Source organism: Cnephaeus nilssonii (genome assembly GCF_951640355.1).
Source record: "Cnephaeus nilssonii genome assembly, chromosome: 7".
Classification (NCBI taxonomy): Eukaryota; Metazoa; Chordata; class Mammalia; order Chiroptera; family Vespertilionidae; genus Cnephaeus; species Cnephaeus nilssonii.
In genome coordinates, this window is record NC_137078.1 from 99511589 (window position 1) to 99530896 (window position 19308).

At 54.4% G+C, this 19308-nt stretch overlaps 1 protein-coding gene across 1 annotated transcript; it reads right to left on the minus strand.

Moving 5' to 3' along the window:
- Nucleotides 1-2130: 2130 nt before the first annotated feature.
- PARK7 (Parkinsonism associated deglycase) lies at nt 2131-18024 on the minus strand. The gene is made up of 7 exons (XM_079776783.1): nt 17872-18024; nt 16615-16726; nt 15049-15150; nt 13173-13232; nt 12040-12109; nt 8052-8138; nt 2131-2476 (listed from the first exon to the last, which is right to left on the minus strand). Exons 2-7 carry the CDS (start codon nt 16702-16704, stop codon nt 2316-2318), a joined length of 570 nt encoding a protein of 189 aa, XP_079632909.1. The 5' UTR covers nt 16705-16726; nt 17872-18024; the 3' UTR covers nt 2131-2315.
- Between the last annotated feature and the right edge of the window lie 1284 nt (nt 18025-19308).

Genomic DNA, 19308 nt, shown 5'->3' on the forward strand with positions numbered 1-19308 from the left:
TGGAAATTCGGGGATTGTCCATCTCCCACCACGTGGCCCCCGCCATCCTCAGGTGCCTGCAGCCACCCACCTGGGCCTCCTTCTCCACGGAGGGAGCCGGGCACCAAGCAGGATCAGGGCCCCCCGGGCTCCGCTGTCCTCCAGCGTCACCTCCACCTGCCCCGGCTGTTCCTGCTCGCCCAGCACTCCTGCTCGGGGCCCCTGCGCTGCATCTCGCTGCCTGGGCCGCGCGTCAGCGTCCTCGACGCTGCCTGCCTCCCACCCGCTCCCTCCAGGCGCCCGTGGGCCCTGCGCAAACGCTCCCTCACCCCCCGCCTCCCGCCTCCTCACCGCACGTGTCTTCACGGGGCAGACGTTCTCAGGTTCGCCTTCTCTCCCTCCCCCACGACACAAGCTCTAGGACAGACGGTGTCTCTCGGTGGCTTACAGCCCCCAGGCGGAGGCGGGCACACAGCGGGCACAGCGACCTGCGGACGGGATGAACCCGAGACCTGCCACCCGCCCGCCGCCGTGCAGTCCTGGGCCTTCGGCGCCCATCAGGCCGTGCGGCTGCGCGTGTCCTCACTTAAGGACTCACCTGCCCGCCGCTGGTCCAGGGGTCGCCACGACGGCCCAAGCGCCACGCCGCCAGCGTTGCCTGCTCCGTGAAGACACAGCCGGCTCATCGCCCCCGCCTGCCGCTGCTCCGGGGCCATCAGGAGGGAGGCCCGGGCCCGCGTGTCTGATACCGGCCACCTGGTCTCTGCAGGTTTGCCGACGCTGTGCGAACAGAGGCGGGAGGGGAGCAGGAACAGGCCCCCCGGCCGGCGGGGACTGGGCTGCACGGCGGGGCCATTCTGTCCCGTGGCCTCAGAGCCGCTGCTTCAGAGGCCTGGCCCGCTCCGCTCCTGCACCGCGGTGCCCGTCACACACAGGTCACGGAACACAGGAAAGCAGGCGCTGCTGGCTCCTGTCAGCAAGCCCAGTCACGTGTCAGTCTCCACGCCTGTGTTGGAGTCGTTCTCACGTGACAAGGTGGCCGTCCACGGCCCGTGGCTCTGCCTGCACCCTTGGCCCAGCAGCGAGAGCACCGGCGGCGAAGGCCGAGCCCAGGCTGGCGGCGCTGCTGAGCGGCCTCACCTGGGCCGGGGCCGGGGTGAAGGCTGATTGACGGGCGGGCCTGGGCATGCCCACCCCAGGTGTTTCACCCGCGTCCGTGGGAGCGGGGTGGTTACCTGAACAGCTGGGAGTCGTTACCTGAGGAGGAGAAACAGGCTGCACCGACTCATAAAGCTCTCTACCAGCCGAGGGCTTCTCGGAATGGGAAGAGGCCGGCGTCCCAAGCTCCACCACCACAGCCGCCCTCACAGCCCGGCCGCCACGGAGACGCGGTTCACCGCGAGTCATCGCAGCCTCTTGGATCTGTCTGCGCCTTTGTCCTGGCTGCACACGTGCTGAGAGGGGTACATGCGCATGCGTGAGGATGTGCGTGTGTGTGCGTGTGCGTGTAGGCTGTCCCACACCAACAAGCAATCCTCAGGTTCCACAGGTGAGGTCGCAGGCCCAGGCCCAGGCCCAGCCTCCCCGGACGCCCAGGCTGCTCCCTGCGCGCTGACACCAGCCGCAGGTCGGGGTCCACACGCCCTGGTGGGTGAGAAACCCACTGCCCACTGGTGGCCGAGATCACGGAGGGAGTGAAGGACGGCAGTCACCGCAGGGGCAGGAGGCAGGCAGGGGCGGCCTCGCGGAGGCGTCTCCCCTGCGGAACTGGCCCAGCGCGCTGGCTGGGAGCATCGGGTCCCCACGTGGAAGCCCGAGGAAGGACCGAGGCCCGTCCCTGCGGGCGCTGGGGCTGCACCACACCACACTGGCCTTCCTCCCGAGATCAGGGAGCCGCGCAGGGCCAACCTCCGGCATGGGCTCCATGGGCATCCAGCCCCCCTCGGGTGGGACCCCAAAGCAACCTCGTTCACACAAGACACCACGATCACTCAGCAGTAGGAGATTCCCAGGGCTCTGAGCCAGCCGCGGGCGAAGACCAAGTACATCTTATTAAAACCACGCACGTTCACCTGCAGCACAGCTAAGCGCTGCTCAAAGCTGAGGATGAATTTAGTTTCACAAAAGAAATGGGAGACGAAAGAAGGAGCCGGTAGTTTGCTACACGTCTGTTTATTCTGCAGCCGAGGTTCGGAAATGTGGGGACACACGTGTGGGGGGAATCGAGGAAGCCTGGCGCCCCACTTCCCAGGGCAGCGCCTCGGCTTCCCCACACAGCAGCACAAACACAGAGAGGAAGGGGGACCAGCGGCCCCGAACCCCTCCCAGGGCCGCGGCTAGTCTCTCAGCACCAGCGGGGCCTTCACCTGCTCGGCCACCTCCTTGCCGCTCAGCGCCTCCACAATCGCCAGGGCGAACTCGAAGCTGGTCCCCGGCCCGCGGCTTGTGAGGATCAGGCCGTCCTTCTCCACGCGGTTCTCTGAGTAGCTGTAATGATCTGGGCGGAAAAACAAAACAAACAAGGGTTACGTCCTGCAGGGCCACACCGCACAACAGTGAGCATGGCTCAGCAATTCCACCCCGTCCCGCACATCACCGCTCACGTCGTACAGTAACCCACACCCAACACTCGGGCCAGCCCTTCACGACGAGGCCCCAGCTCCCCGCGCCCGGCGGGAGATGTGCGACAAGGGGTCCAGCACTGGGCAGGGCCAGACCAGCTGGGACCCCGACCACTGGCCACACCAAGTTCCTGAGTTCCCTGCAGCTGCATAAGGCCTCCTAGTGTCCAGGAGCGTGAACGCTAACTACTCCGTTGGTTCAACTACAAATACGGGTCAGTTCTGTAACCGAAGGGTAGCAGCACAGCCCCCAAGTGTGACTGTAGGCGTTCAGGACATGCCACCCCCCAATACGCCGCCCTGACGTGTTGCTCTGAGCTGTGGGCGCCTGAAACAGCCAGCGCAGGAGGCGGCGTTCTCTGACCCCGCCGCCCCCATCCGCCTCAACACAGTCCTCCTGAGGAGCTCGGTGCCATCACCCTCCGGGGTTTCCTTAGCCGGGAGGGCGGACTCCTGTCCCAGGGGAGGAGGCCAGAGGCACCCCAGACGGCCGGTCACACCGTCCATCACACTCCCAGCTGCTCCCTGGGCATCCATCGTCCCTAAGCCGCTTCCTCCCGAGAGGCCTCCTCACCATCCCCTCCCCTCCCCGTCCTGCTGGGATAATATCTAAGTCGGAACTCAGCGCTGGGAAGTAACTCATCTCCCCTGGGGGTCTCCCATGGGAACCACCCCCTTTTCCTTCTGGATAATCTGTCCTTATCGCAGGGCTCTGGGCCAGGGACCCCGAAGGGGAGAGGGACAACTGCTTATCCTCCGCGAGTGCCGGAGGGAAGGCGGCTGAGGGTGGTCAGGGCGGACGGGACACGGCACCCTCCCCGCAGGGACACGGCACCCTCCCCGCAGGGACACGGCACCCTCCCCGCAGGGACACGGCACCCTCCCGGCAGGGACACGGCACCCTCCCCGCTGGGACACGGCACCCTCCCCGCTGGGACACGGCACCCTCCCCGCTGCGACACGGCACCCTCCCTCCCGGCAGGGACACGGCACCCTCCCCGCTGGGACACGGCACCCTCCCTCCCGGCAGGGACACGGCACCCTCCCCGCTGGGACACGGCACCCTCCCCGCAGGGACACGGCACCCTCCCCGCTGGGACACGGCACCCTCCCTCCCGGCAGGGACACGGCACCCTCCCCGCTGGGACACGGCACCCTCCCCGCTGGGACACGGCACCCTCCCTCCCGGCAGGGACACGGCACCCTCCCCGCTGGGACACGGCACCCTCCCCGCAGGGACACGGCACCCTCCCCGCTGGGACACGGCACCCTCCCCGCTGGGACACGGCACCCTCCCTCCCGGCAGGGACACGGCACCCTCCCCGCTGGGACACGGCACCCTCCCTCCCGGCAGGGACACGGCACCCTCCCCGCTGGGACACGGCACCCTCCCCGCTGGGACACGGCACCCTCCCCGCAGGGACACGGCACCCTCCCCGCTGGGACACGGCACCCTCCCCGCTGGGACACGGCGTGAACAGGGCCAGCTCCTGGGCTACTGCCTCTTCCAAAGGCTGGGCCTACAACACCGATGGCCCCGGACACGGCCCAGGCCCCGGAGACTGAAGGACGCTCCTGTCCACCACGCCTCCTCGCAGGCTCCGAGTGACAGCCCCCTGCCTCTCCCCCACTGCCTGCTCAACACCAACACCAGGTCACCCTCCCACAGGGCAGGTCAGAGCCTCGCCAGCTCTCTCCCCTCGAGAGCCTTCGCCTTCGCCACCGTCCTCCAGCGCCCAAGGAAGACGGAACCCGCGTCACGGTGCTCAAGGCCGCTGGGCCTGGCCTCGCAGACGGCACTGGAAGGAACCAGAGGGGACAGGAGAGCACCTGCCGCCCAGGCGGGGAGGGTGGCAACAAAGAGGAAATGAAGGTCTGAGATTTGCTGAGAGATGAAATGTCAGACCTCAGTGAAGAATTGGACACAGAGAGGCATCAAGGATGATGCCAGCAGTCTGTCCCGGGCAACTAAGTGGGAGGCGGTGCCCCGCAGCGACGTGGGACGCGGATGACAGTTAGGGAGGGCCATGCTGTGGAGGGTCCTCTCTGAGCTCTGGCCGAATCCTGCTACTGCGGCTGGAGCCAGGCCCACAGCACACACCACCACCCCGCCCCCCCAAGCCCTCGCCCAGAGCCTGAGGCGGCTCAGGAAAAGCTGTTCAATGACTCGCACAGAAGTCACCTCGTGACCCCTTCGCAGAAGCACGCAGCTGTGGTCACGACGGCTAACATGGTTCAACATGGTTCACGCCACCGCTAACAGCTTCTCTTCATCTCCTCAGGACGGGGCTCAATTGGTTGGCGCGTCGTCCCATTCACCAAAAGGTTAAGGTTCGATTCCCAGTCAGGGCACATACCCGGGTTGTGGGCTCGATCCCCATTGGGAGGCATGCAGGAGGCAGCCAAACAATGATTCTCTCATCATTGACGTTTCTATCTTCCTCTCCCTTTCCCTTCTGCTCTGAAATCAATAAAAAATACATATTTTAAAATCCAGAGACCTACTGAGATAACGGGACACAGTACATCCAAAACCTCCTGGTGACACTATTGCAGCCTCAGAGACCGCTGGTGTGAGGGGTTCTCATCGCCTGACCTCACGTACGTAAGCAGGCCACGAGCATTTCCAGTGCGAACCTAGAAAACTAGCTGAGCCGGGTCCCACGGCCGTGGGATGAGCTGCCGGGACTGGGCAGCGGGAGGCACGGTCCTAAATGGTTCACTTAACAATCTCTTTACGAGTAAATATAACGAACACCCTAACTGTTAAAGATGTTTCAAGATGTTCCATGGAGATTAGAATTTCCACCAGGAAGAGCCGATGGTCCGCCCTTATCCACTAGCGCCCCCTCGTGGCCTCAAGGGGGAAAACAGCACACGCCCCCTCACTAGCAAGGGATGCCCAGGGAGCGGACTTGGAACTGGTCAAATCCACACCTCACAACCCACCTGGCACGGGCTTCGTTTCCTTTGCTTTCAGCAAACGCCCTAAACCAGAAGTCTCTTCAGAGAAAAAGCACCTGGGGAGGCACTAACACGGCGCCTCCGGCACCCCCGTCGCTGAAAGCCTGAAACATTTCCACAATGACCTGCAAGGAAAAGTCGCCGACCCCTGCGCCCCAGGGGCCGGGGGTCCCATCTATTGTGGGAACCCAACGAAGCTGATCACTAGTACAGAGGGGGGCCCTATCACTAGAGAGTGGCGGGAGGGGCCTGCCCCAGCTCGCCCTCCTCCACACGGGTCAGGCCGGGCAGCGTTCCAGCGTGTTAAACACGTTAACTCACTGAACCCTCAACAACCCCGAGGCAGGTGCCACTGTTACCCTCAGACGCCAACAGGAGGAAACTGAGGCTCAGAGAGGTCAGAGAGCCTGCGCAGTCGCAGTGAGTGGTCGCCTGGCTGAGACCCTGCTCCTCACCGCTGTCACCGGCATGCAGATGCTTCTCAAGTAGCGGACAAGTGAGAACTGAAGAAATCCACAACATTTTAAACAGTGAGAAATGGAACCGCTTTGCCCCTTGGACGGGACTGCTCATTTGAATAAAAAATCTTGCACTGATCTAGTAAGTTCCCGGTGATGCCCAGCAGGAGGGCCTCGCCCGGGGGGCCCCAGGGAGTAACCCAGCTCCCCGCCTCAGAACGCTCCGAGGGGCGACCTCACACGCTGTTCCGACACTGGGCTCACCGACCAAGTCCCAGGCCTGCCGGGCTCCGGCCTGGCCTCTGAGCCCACCTCCTGGGGAAAGAGACGGGCACCGGGGCCGGTGACGCGCCATCGAGATAATACGTGTGACCGGACCGTGTGAACGCTGAGTCCCCGTCTCATTTTCCTGCCCCCCCCCCCTTCACGCTCTGGTGGCATCACAGCAGCAGACACAACAGACACACACACCTGCTTCCTAGTAACCCGTAGCCACTACAGGAAGCCCGATTCGGCTCGTCTCAGCCCTCCAAACCTCCTCATCCCGCCAAGTCAGCTAAATTCCTACGGTGACGACAGCGTGTCGGGGTCAGTTCACCGACTGTGCCGCTGTCCCACCTGGTGCGGGACAGGAAGCTGGTGAGGGAGACTGCGTGTGGGGCAGCAGGCCCACGGAAACTCTACTTTCTGCTTCATTTTTCTGTGAACCTAAAGCTGCTCTCCAAAACAAGCCTATTCATTTAAAAAACAGCAATTTAATGAGAAATGCTTCCTTTGCTGTAAGATATGTCAGCTGCTGTCCTTTGTTTTAGTTCAGAAGATAAGCCCAGAGCAGGGCTGAGGGGAGACCATGGCTCAGCTGCACAGTCACCTTCAGATCAGCTTTGATACTATTTTGTCTGTCTGTTTATTCACTGATTTTTGGCTGGTTGGAGTTCTAAACTCACTTTCCACGCTAGCTGAATGCCAGGTGAACCGCGCTTGGTTTGTACTGGAAATGTCCGATTCTCTTGCCATTACCCACAGGTGTGACTTTTCTTTCTCTGTGCAAGTTCAGGGTCTCGGCCTCTGTCGCACGCGCGCCAGGCAGACAGCAGAGGCGACAGCACGTGTCTGCGAAGACACTCCCGGCTGCTGCTCTGAACGCACAGGAGAGGCAGCCGTCGCCGAGGCCGCGCTGCCCAGGATGCGGCTGGACACTCAGGGCCGGTCACACTGGGCTGCTCGAATGCTACACCTTGTGCTCTGAATGGATGGCGGTGCCTCTGGAGCAGGTACCTCCTGGAGGACAGGCAATGGCATGCTCCCTCTACAGCCTCCAAGTAATAAGCCTCACAGGAGAATTAAAGAAATTTTTGATAAATAACAAAAAAATATGTAAGACGACGTTAGTTTTAAAAAGCAAGCTGCAGGACAAGACTTAGCAGCTCTCATGCAGTAAAAGTATTAAACTACAAAGGATAATGAGCATAGGTAGAGAACATTCTAGAGGCACACACAAAACTCTGAGCAGTTAAGAGAAACAGGCATTTACGTCACCCTCCCGTCCTGTGTGCCTTCTCACCATGAAAGAAACTCCTCTCGTCAACATCAACTAACACAGGTGAACCGTCTAGCTGATGCGATAAAAGAAACGGGTCACCCCAGGCAACAGCCGCCACCCAGCCTCTGACGGGAGAGAGCAACGTGCGCTGCCCTCTGGACCCTGGGCAAAAGGGCGCTTTCTGAAATGCTGTCGGGTTAAGGTTTACCCTCAGCCACTGGCAACGTGTTTGGTAGAAACACTAGTTGACCTGGCCTGTCCCCAGCACTTCCACCTGGGACAGCAGGAGCCGCTCCGCCTGGCCCCACACGGGCCTCTGCCCGGTCAGCCATCTCTCGGTGAAAACACTTGAGAGAAAGCGAGGAGCACAGCACCCCTCAACCCACAGGCAGCCTCTACGGACAGATCACACCGGTGGGAAACGATGCTAAATTGCAGCTTTTTGAGAAGGTCTGTTTGTACCTTAAAATATAAGCATGTACTTACTCCCATTCATCATTTTGTCTTTAGCCAGTGGGTGTGTTGTAACTTTGCTTCCAAAACCTATTTCATGAGCCAACAGAGCCGTAGGACCTAAAAAGAAGATTAACAAAGAAGATTTAAGTGTTGTTATTGAAAAAAATCATGTCTTAAAAATTGCAGCAGCAAAAATATTCTTCAAAACCAGGAGGCTCTTACCTAAAATATACTTATGATTCTGAAGTTATACACTTGTTAGTACGATAAATAAAGCGTCTTCCTATATAATAAAAGCCTAATGTCAAATCTACTGAACAGCAGAACGACCAGACACTATGACACACACTGACCACCAGGGGGCAGACGCTCAACGCAGGAGCTGCCCCCAGCCTGCAGGCCCCAGGCCAGCCAAGGCAGGTGCCAGCGGGGACCCTCCTGATTGCCTTGCCGGTCGCCCCGCAGAGGGAGGCGACTGGTGGCGGGGCCAGGTGGAGAGCAGGCAGCAGCAGGGGGTGGGGCCCGCTGGCAAGCGGGCTGGTGCCACGCCCCCCCATTACCTCCTGTAGAGGGAGGTGGACCTGCAGCAGCAGTGGGGCAATGGGGGGTGGGGGGGACCAGGCCCGGCTGATGCGCGGGCCAGCCCGCCCCCGATCACCCTGCTGGTTGGCGGGCCAGGCTGGCGCCAGCAGGGGCCCCCAATCACCCTGCCGGTCACCCTACAGATTGGCCCTGATCACCGCCAGGCCTAGGGACCCTACCTGTGCATGAATTTTGTGCACTGGGCCTCTAGTGTTTATAATAAACCATCTACTGAGCACTTCTGGCAGGTGCACAAAATCAAAAAACATCAAAAACCACTTCATCTAAAAGACTCACCTTGACACCCAAGGAGCACACAGGTAAACAGACTGTGGCCCTGCCTCAAGGAACAGGCAGTGTGCATGTCAGGGGTATAAGAGTGGGGAGACCCCTGTCGTCTGAAAAAGTCCATCCTTCCTCTTGACAAATGAAAATTTTAGTTCCACAGCAGTCCCTCCGAACTCCTGGGCCTCACTGCTATTGTAGAGAGCACTTTTATTTTCTCGCTTGAATCTAAAAAACCCGCACTCATCCATCCAGCCAAACAGACCAGGTGCAACAGTGAGGCTATTAAAATGAATGGAACACCGTCCGCCCTGGAGGAGCTTCCTGTGAAATGCCTGCACGTCTGAGATATGAAGGCACTAATGCTATTAAAGCTACTTAAGAGAAGAACCACAAACAAATGTGGATTTGCGATCCTCTCTTTCCTCTTAAAATGAAATTTATCAACATGTATTCTCTGATATGGACAACTTCACTGATATGGACAATCCCAAGCAGATTTTGTAACAGGTTCCTCAAAAAGGACTAAAACCAAGAAGGTTTTACACCATTGTTATATGATCTTAAAAACTTTTTAAAGTTAGTTATTCTACTTTTCTTCTCTAAGACACACACACACAAAAACATTCTAAGCCCTCACGTCACACCAACAACATGCTTCAGAATCGCACTCGAACTCCCGAGTGGTGGGGCGTGTGGCTCAGGCCCCAGGACAGTCCACACACTTGAGTCTCAGCAGCCCGAGCACTAGCTCTTACCGCCCTTTCATTTTGCAACATGAATCCAAGTAGAAAGCAGTTATATAACCAACCAACAGGCTACTCAGACCATAGCGGCTACAAAGATCAAACAAATAACACGGAATTACGTAAGCTTTCTGCCAACACCAGGTGTCAGTTTCAGACCCAGTACTGACTTACATCTCGTCAATCAAAAGCCTCAAATATAATGATGTCTCTCTCCACCTTACTTTTATCCTCAGTATGAGACAGCTATGTATGGCAGCAAGTTTTAAAAGTCTATAAAAATTGCATAATGATCACTCTTTTATTTTGATGAACTCACGAATGACCCTTCATTCTCATTTTCTAAGATTTTCAGAAAACAAGGAGTCATTACGTACATGACCGTGTTTTCCAGCAATCCCCCAGGTGCCTGAGCAGTGAAGAGAGTGAGCGTACGGAGTTTTTAGGCTGCTCCTTTCACAATACACTTGCTGCCTACAGTGACGTGTCAGTACCTTTACGTTACGGTTGAAGGCAGAAACCTGCTGCTGCCTTACTCACTATGGTAAGCTCATTATGACTGCTGTCTGGGCTTCCAGATCCTATTTGGAAAATGAGAGAAGAGATATTTACCTACTACTGTTACTTCAAATTCTGCAGAGACCAGCTCTAGCAGGAGGCAGGGTGAACAGTACACTGAATCCCCTTAGGCAGCCGAGAGGAAGCCTGCAGCGCCACCGTGCGGTGACTTACAGAAAGAACACCTCGGCCACCCCCAGCCCCTCCAGGGCTCCCTGAGACTGTACCTAGACTCAGGCATGGACCACTGCTGGCCCCTTCCCCACCCTGAGTGAACCTCTTACTTTATTTCCACAACAGTCCCCCTTCCACTGTCTCACTCACTCGTATTTGGGACTAAGCTCCTGTTCTTTCTGTTCCCGTTTGTAACGGCAGCACTAAGAACCACCTCATTTCTCCTCACACTTGTCCCTGTCTGCAGCACCCAGGAGCGGGGCAGGATCCAGAACGACACAAGCACACGGTCAGAGCGCTGTCCCTTTGTCATGTCGGTGTACAGGACTCTCAGGTCTAAGCACTCAGGCCCGAGTGAAAACAGCGAACCAGATGTGGCTGATAACCTGCTACCCCGCGGCACAGGAGAGCTGACATGTGGTTTACTTTCCTACGCCTTGCTCCCCCTCCCCAGAGGGCGCAGCTGCAGGGGCTGCCTGACGAGTCCCAGCAGAGAAGTCCCTGTGCCCGGGGGCAGGTCAAGAAGCTGGTGCTGAGCAGGACCCAAGGACAGCGCCTGCAGGGCGGTCCCTACGGTACCCGTCTCTCACACAGCGGTTCTCAAACATTTAGGTCTTAGGAACCCGCTAGCTTTCATGTGGGTTCTCTCTCTTAACAACTGCCCTGCTAGAAATTAAAGCTGGGAAACTTTACAACACAATCCTCGAGCACACACACCATGCCCGAATAATAACACTGCCACTCTGTTATCACTCCTGTGAGAGCCAGGAGGAAAAAGCCAAATTACGTCTTCATCGTATCTGCTGACCTTTCGAACCTTTGAAAGTACGCTGGCCACCACGGCTCTCATACAAAGTCCCGAGGATCCCTGGCCTACAACTACTGTAAAAAGTCCACCATACTGAAGAAAACATCACTGCACCATTTAATCCATTCCACCCAGTCATTCATTCACTTCCCTCTTGACGAGCGTTTAATAAAGACCTATGACAAGGAGGCACCTATGACAAAATTACACTATGGAGGTCACGGTTCGATTCCTGGTCAGGACGGGCTCGATCCCCACGGGGGTGTGCAGGAGGCAGCCGAGCAATGATGTTTCTCTCTCATCCATGTTTTTATCTATCTCTCTCCCTCTTAAAAAATGGCATTGAAATAAAAACATTTCTAAGTGTCTAAGCTGGGGGGCATCTATGAAGCACAATGACCGTCCTCTAAACTCAGTGGCAGGGAGCACCGTGCTGGATCCGCAGCAGCACCGAGGGCCAGGCAGGAGTGCCGAGGCCTGAGCCACGGGCAGGCGCAGGGCAGGGCTGCTGTGTTTCTGGCTGGCGATTCTTGCTGACGGGGCTGGCAGAGAGCCTTCCTGGCGTGGAGATTTGCTGTAACAAGCTGTTTACTGAATTCCAGAGGGCCTCGTTCTCCTCCGAGGTCAACCAAACACAGAAAACACGACGTTTCTCAGAGCGCAGAGCAAAGCAGGAGGCAGAAAAGAACACTGCACTCATTTCTGAAATGACCCCCTTCATGCCACCCAAACCAAGAGGCCGATCCAGAAGCTTCCACGCTCTATGAAGGGAAGTAGTACGCGAACAAGGTCCCGTGAGGCGAGAACCCGCCAGGCGGCTCTGGGAGAGAAGCAGGGCGCCCCTGGCGGAGGGCCCGCACGTTACCTGCGCAGATGGCGGCGATGAGGCCCTGGCGGCCCTGCTGCTCCTTCAGGATCTCCTTCACAGCAGCAGACTGTCCAGGACCAAACACACCGAGTTCTCATTAAGCCACAAGCCAGCACCTGGCTAGCAACTTCAGCAGAATCTGATTTCAGCTTAATCCATAAGATCTGAAACCTAACTACCTTTAAACAGTACTTCTAGATGATTAATATAAAAATTATTAAATTCATGTTTCTACATTCCTTCCTAAACCCAATCGAGGCAGTTATTGTAAGAGAAAGGCATCCTTTTCTTAAAGATGTTTGAAGCTGCCCGGCTGGCGTGGCTCAGTGGTTGAGCGTCGACCTTTGAACCAGTCATGGCTCAATTCCCGATCAGGGTGCTTGCCTGAGCTGCAAGCTCATCCCCAATAGGGGGCGTGCAGAAGGCAGCCGATCAATGATTCTCTCTAACCATTGATGTTTCAGTCTCTCTCCCCACCTCCCTTCTTCTCTGAAATCGATAAAAAATACATTTATATATGTTTCAAAAAGCTGTTTGAAGTGGAGATGAGGAAAACAGCTTTCCCCCTCTCTCCCCCCACACCCTAGTACTCCAAGGAGAAGAGAACTGGACGTAGGGGCTGTGGCGCTGGGTGTCTTCAGCTGCGAAGTCAGGAACAGGCCCACAGCCCCAGGTGTCTGGTTCCGCCTGCTTCCGGAGCCTGGCCGCCCCTCCCCTCTCTCCCTGCAGGCGGACTCCTCACCTGTGCCTGGATGCTGCTTTTCATTCAAGCTGCAGCCCAGCCCCTGCAGCCCCTCCCCCACTCCCCCGTCGGTGAGGAGACAGCTAAGCTCTTATCCTTCTAAGGGAAACCTGAATAGAACATACATTTCTCCTTCTGCTGCTCAGAGGGGAAAACGTGCCCTAACATCTGGCCTGTGTTCACCGAATGTGTCCACAAGCTACTGTCCACCAGCTCGGCTGACTTCCGTAGCGTATGTCACCAGAAATGGTTTTTCTAAATGAAGACGAAATTGTTCACTTCACCTGTTCCTATTCTATCCACAGCCCCTTTCCTGAAATACTTCAATAACAGCAAAATCAACAGAACACAGGCACACGCTGAAACACTTGCTTTATGCAGTTCTTACCTCACTTAAATTCTGTGCGCCCAGATTACCTCCCGGCAGAACCACTACATCATAAGGCCCCTGGAACAGTTTAAAAAATAACATTTCATTTGAAGTGTGCATGAACGCGACAGTCAATAAAACTTTCCTATTTTAAATATGGGTCACAGCAAAAAACTGTTCACCGAAAAGTTAAATAAATTAAGGTGTATCTCTATGATGAAATGTTGTAACCAGCAAAACATGCAGAAAGTCTGTGCATGAAAGGACGTCCATGTTGCAGAACTAGGTGTAGCATGACCTCCTTCTTGTAAAAACTGCATGTATGTGTTTATGCAGATGTACATGTATATGATATACACACCCCCACATACATGTGTATAGTATACAGACACTCATTGACAAAGGAGATACTCCAACTGCTAGTGGGGAACAGTGTGGGATGGAGGGGAGGGAGCAAATGAGACATTTAACTTTTTAACTTTCTGTATGTCTATACTGTACGAGTTCTTTTTTGACAAGAATGTACACAGTAATGAAGTGTAGTCAAAAGAAAAACAAATTTTAAATAACAGGCAAAGAAAAATATTTTTAACTTTATAAGAAATGAAACTTGGGGGAGAAATATGATGTAATATTTTAGTGTCCCAAACACCAAAACACCCTAGAAATCTAATGACTTCAAATTTGCTGAAATTACAAACTGGAAATTTTTTTAACAATGCTTTCAGATGTTAAAAAAAGTTTTAAAAATTTAGTCATTAAGCAAATTACAAAACGAAAATGTAGTCCATATTTAGAGCAACACCCGTTATTTAGAATTACTTTTAGATACTATAAAGACCCCACTGTTGTTTTAAAACCAAGCAAAATTAAACACTAAAAAGGAAATATAGATTCTCTTTTACTCCTTTTCCATTCTGAACGGGCCCATACATGGACACAAAGGTAACAACTGTTCTAAAACACAACGGGCTGAAAAAGAAGAGAAGGGATATTTACTTCGACTCTCACTTGTAAGGTGCTGCTTGGAAAGTTTCAACCATTGATATGTAAATACCAATATTCTAATACCCCACAATCTACCACCGCAATACCCGAACTTCCTAGAAGACAAGGAACGTTGGTCCACGCAGCGGAGGACCGCTGAAGACCTGGGACGCAGCCTCCCAGGTTCCTCAGGGGACACCTGGCCATCACGAGCTGGCTCTGCCTCCTTGCCTGCCAGATCTCCGCTCAAGAGGGCAGAGCCCACCCGGCTGGCACACGGGCCGGGGAGGCCGGCCGCCCATGAAAGGGCATGCACAAGTATCTGTGCACGTGTGCGGGCACGCTCCTGAGGAGAGACCCCAGCTCTGCCAGAGGCCCACAGTGCTGGTCACCCCTAAGAGTTCGAACCACAATTCTAAAGACACCGGAAAAGTGACACAATTGAAGGGGAACTCCTCCTCCTCCCTTAATCCAACCACTGACCAGGGATGAGTTGTTCTCGCAAAGTGAACCACACAACTACTTGTCGCACTGCGCAAGGAAAGAGCGGCTCCGAATAAAGGCTCGGCAATGAATGGGAGCACGGCAGCTGATCTCTGCTACCAAGTGACAGAGCTGTAACAGGAGGCAGGGCTGCCGTGGAAGCCAGGACACTGCTGCCTGCAAGTGTCCCCTCCCCCCACCGGCCCACCCAGCCTCTGACTGAGTCCAGGAGGGACCGGGAACTGCCCGCTGCACGATGGAGAAAGGCAGAGTCCTCCCGCTGCGGGCCGATGGGGGGAGATATTCAAGCAAAGAAACTTTCCTAAAGCAGGTCCGTGCGGACAGCAGCCTTAGACGGACTCATAGACCTTCCGAGAACCCGGGACAGCAGCAGAGGGAGGAGGGGTTCAAGCAGAGAACGAACCTCTTTCTTGGCATCTTCCAGGCTGGCATCCGGACAGATGACAACGTCTCGGCTGCACTGCACGGGGTCCTTTCCCGCCAAACCCGCAACGGTGACCTTGATCTACGAGAAAGAGGTCATCGTGGTATTTAACACTGAAACAGAGTCACGCCTGCACAGCTGCCCTGGGTTTTAAAATAAGTGACAGGAAATAGGGCAACAAAACCACGCTGGCTTTACGCTAATAAATCGGCGAAATGCATTTTAACGAGGTCCGTCCCGTTTGCCTGGGACGGTGCTGATTAGATGCTCCAGCACCCTGTCTGGTGAGGGGCCTTTCTCCCACAGGTGTTCTGGTTTGGGAGGTAAATTCTATGGTCCTTCTACCAGTAACCCACCGTGCAGAGTCACTGCTGCCATTAGAGCGAGGAAATGCTGCTTCCTCTGGCAAAGACTTACAAAGCTGACAATACCAAGAGCTGGGTCGGGGGCAATGGGGAAGTTCCTACATGGCTGGTGGGTCCAACATGCTGGTATTGGAGTCATTTAACAAAATCTAGTAACACCAACTAGGGGCGGGTCCTTGCGCCCACCAAGTTCACTTTCAGGCACTGAGCCTGGGAACCCTTCCACAAGCTTGCGCAAGGAAGGCTGTACGAGAACGTGCCAGTATTGTAATGCCGTGAGACAACACTCCAGAGGGAATTTACAAAGACAGATGGCGGCATACCCACCGTGTAACACCAGGCAGCAATTTTCAATGAACTCCCTGGACCCGCACGTGTCATCACTACAGAGAACCGGAGGAATGTGGGGTTCCCAGGTTCTGGGGCCAGACCGCCAGGTGTGAGTCCCAGCTCTTCCACTTACTAACTCTACAGTGGGGGCACTTTATTTAGTGTCTCTTGCCTCAGTTTCTTCAACTGCACAATAAGGATGGCATAACACATAGGGTGGTTGTAAGATTCAAACAAGTTTCTAGAAGGGCTTAGAATGATACCTAGCACTGAGTAAATGCTATTTACGGATTCACAATGGGCCTAGACCAGTGGTCGGCAAACTCATTATCAACAGAGCCAAATATCAACAGTACAACGATTGAAATTTCTTTTGAGAGCCACATTTTTTAAACTTAAACTTCTTCTAACGCCACTTCTTCAAAATAGACTCGCCCAGGCCGTGGTATTTTGTGGAAGAGCCACACTCAAGGGGCCAAAGAGCCGCATGTGGCTCGCGAGCCGCAGTTTGCCGACCACGGGCCTAGACGCCTTATATAGGTATATGACACAGAGAAGCAAGATGAAAACTAGTCTCATGCTACTTGATCTCTGGGTCGGAAGGGGAACAGCATGGGGGAAATTCACAGAGCGCTTTGCAATGTTCTGTCTCTTTAAAGCATTTGTTCTTCAAGAAATGCTCTGACGGAAACAGGGCAAACTGTTGACAAGCATTAAGCGTAGATACTGGATAAACAGGTAATTATTATGCAGCCTGTTATGTTTGAAATATTTCACCAAGTTGGATACTGTTTTATTCAAAATGACTTTTAGAAGTCAAACCAGGTTTTTAAAAGGGGGAGGGACTTACTCCAGCTCGTCTCATGATATCTACGGGGACGACCGTCTCAATCTCCTCCGCTCCTTTAGCCAGGATGACCAGCGCTCTCTTTGAAGCCATTTTCACGCTGTGTTTTTAAAGACTGGATTTAAAAAATAAAAGGCACTTTAAAAACTTTTACTGCGACCCTGGAGTAGCCACAATTTTAAAGTTTTGGATCATTTTTAAGCAGAGTAACTAAGTGCCTCCCAGGGAAACAGTTCTGATAGACCAGTGGTCGGCAAACTCATTAGTCAACAGAGCCAAATATCAACAGTACAACGATTGAAATTTCTTTTGAGAGCCAAATTTTTTAAACTTAAACTATACAGGTAGGTACATTGTTATTAACTTAATTAGGGTACCCCTAAGCTGGCCTTTGCTAAAAACTCAAGGGGCCAAAGAGCCGCAGTTTGCCGACCACTGTGATAGACAAACACCACTGACTATGAAAGAAGCATTTTTGGTTAATATTGGTTTACACAGAATTTCAATTGCTGTATTTTCTGAGATGAAAACACAGTCCGGCTGCTCACCCATGTTCGTATTGAACTTCTCTGACCATGTTTTTAAAAACCCCATTTCTAATAACATGTTGCAGATGAAATTTTTTAAAACACAAGGGCATGGGTCTTGCATTTCACACAGTGCAGTTTTCTCTTTTTGCAGTAAGTTTCTTTTACATAGAAATGACTAAAAGGTTGCATGGGCAAAAAACCTAAATTCACAGTCTTTAGCAACTGGCCTATAAAATTTTTGGAGGGGATTTTTTTTTTTTTTTTTAGTTCCAATAACTGTACTAAAAATTCGGAGCGGGGGTGGGGTGGGGTAACAGTGTAAAATGTGAACACAGGTTTTTTTACGATGGGGAAAGATGGGAATCCCCTCACAAAAAGCAACCCGACTCGATAGTTCTTTCATTGACAGCGGCTACCCCAGGGTCTGAATAGATTTTAGCCCCTTTTTCTGGAAAGTTTGTCGTCCATGCAAAACAGACCGTATTTTACTACGATTTCAACCAACACCGGATTAACGACGCCCAAACCGGTGGGATGCTATGCACCATCTACTTATACTAGAAGGCCGCGCTGTGCTCAGACGGCGAAATCGGGGACCCGTCTGGGGGTGCTCCCTCCGAGGCCCCGCCCCGGCGGCGCGGGACGGTCCAGCCGGGGGCCAGGCGCCCTCTCGCCACCCGCAGCGCCACGGCCTCCGCAAGCGCCGAGCTCCCCAGGCCCCGACCCGAACCTCGCCTCTCCGCCCACAGTCACCACTCCGCCTCCCGTGCCGCAGCGCTTCTGCACCGGGATAACCGAACCGGAAGCGGACTAAACGGGACGCAAGCGGGGACGCACGGGAGCACGCACGCACGCACGCACGCCGCCCTATCAGGGCCCTCAGCTCCGCACTGCGCAGACGCACGCCGCCGGGCCTCCTATCTCCCCTCACTGCGCAGACGCACGCCTCTCGCATCGCGTTACGTCACATCCGGCCGGCCGATCTCACCTTAAAGAGCCGCAGGGACTGGGCTGCCTGTCTGCGTTCCCATTGGAACCTCCGTCACCGCGAGAATCCCGTGGACTCACGTGTCCTCACGAAATCCCGCCCCCGAGTGGCCGGTCCGATCCACTCACAACACCCGCTGGATGTAACCCGCGTTATTGCCGCAGCCCCGAGGTGCATTTCCCACCAGCAGAGCGTGGCGTCTCGCTGTAAACAGGTTTAATTAGATCAAGTTGTTCCGTGCACACAGCAGGAGCTCGCTGATACAGCATTAGAAGGCTCATAATGGAAAACAGCAGCCTTCTCAGTCCTTCGTACCCCTCAGCCCTGCTCTTCAGAGGCAAATATTTCCATCTCTTTAAATTATTTCACCTGATAATTAGCTCGGTGCTTGAAGACAATATGCTAATACTGTTACTTCTCAGTTATTGGTTTTAAACACTATATGTTGGCGTCGTGGCGGGTATTAACATAATTTCCATTTCACAGATGTAGAGGGTGAGGTCCAGAGGCGTGAAATGACTGTGTAAGGTCCTGCTGTTCTGCAGAGTTTTATTTATTTTTTAAAATATGTTTTTATTGATTTCAAAGAGGAAGGGAGAGGGTGGGAGAGATAAAAACATCAATGATGAGAGAGGATCATTGATCGGCTGCCTCCTGCACGCCCCCTACTGAGGATCAAGCCCGCAACCCAGGCATCGAACCTGGGACCTTTTAGTCCACAGGCCGATGCTCTATCCACTGAGCCAAGCCAGCTAGGGCTGTTCTGCAGAGTTTGAGTCAAGTTCAGATATTCTGATGCCAAATCTCACACTACCCACAACAGACTCCCAGTATTACTTAGTAAGTCAGCAACACTCATAACACTCTCTTAACGTTGTAGTGCATACCCATTTCTCATCACACGTTTACAAAGTCAAAAAATTAAGCCACTTACCGAAAACCATTGCTCTGGGACTGGCAATGGAGACACTTCCTAGTCAAGTCTCTTATTTCCAGGTACAACAACTCCGTCCCATCCAACCACATTTTTTATTCAACAAGTGAACACTTTCACTCAACACGTGTTTACGCATCGTGGGAAGCACAACCCAGAAGACTCGTCAGTTTCTTGCAGCACTTCATTCAAGAAATGGGAAGCAATACCGTTCTGCCCTGCGGGGCTCACATTCCCGGGGTAGA

Coding starts and splice junctions, on each gene's coding strand:
- PARK7 (XM_079776783.1), bottom strand. CDS start 16,704: ATGGCTTCAAAGAGAGCGCTGGTCATCCTGGCTAAAGGAGCGGAGGAG. Junction 15,151..16,614: donor ATATCATGAGACGAGCTGGA/GTAAGTCCCTCC, acceptor TCTTTCTCGTAG/ATCAAGGTCACCGTTGCGGG. Junction 13,233..15,048: donor TGGAAGATGCCAAGAAAGAG/GTTCGTTCTCTG, acceptor AAACTGTTCCAG/GGGCCTTATGATGTAGTGGT.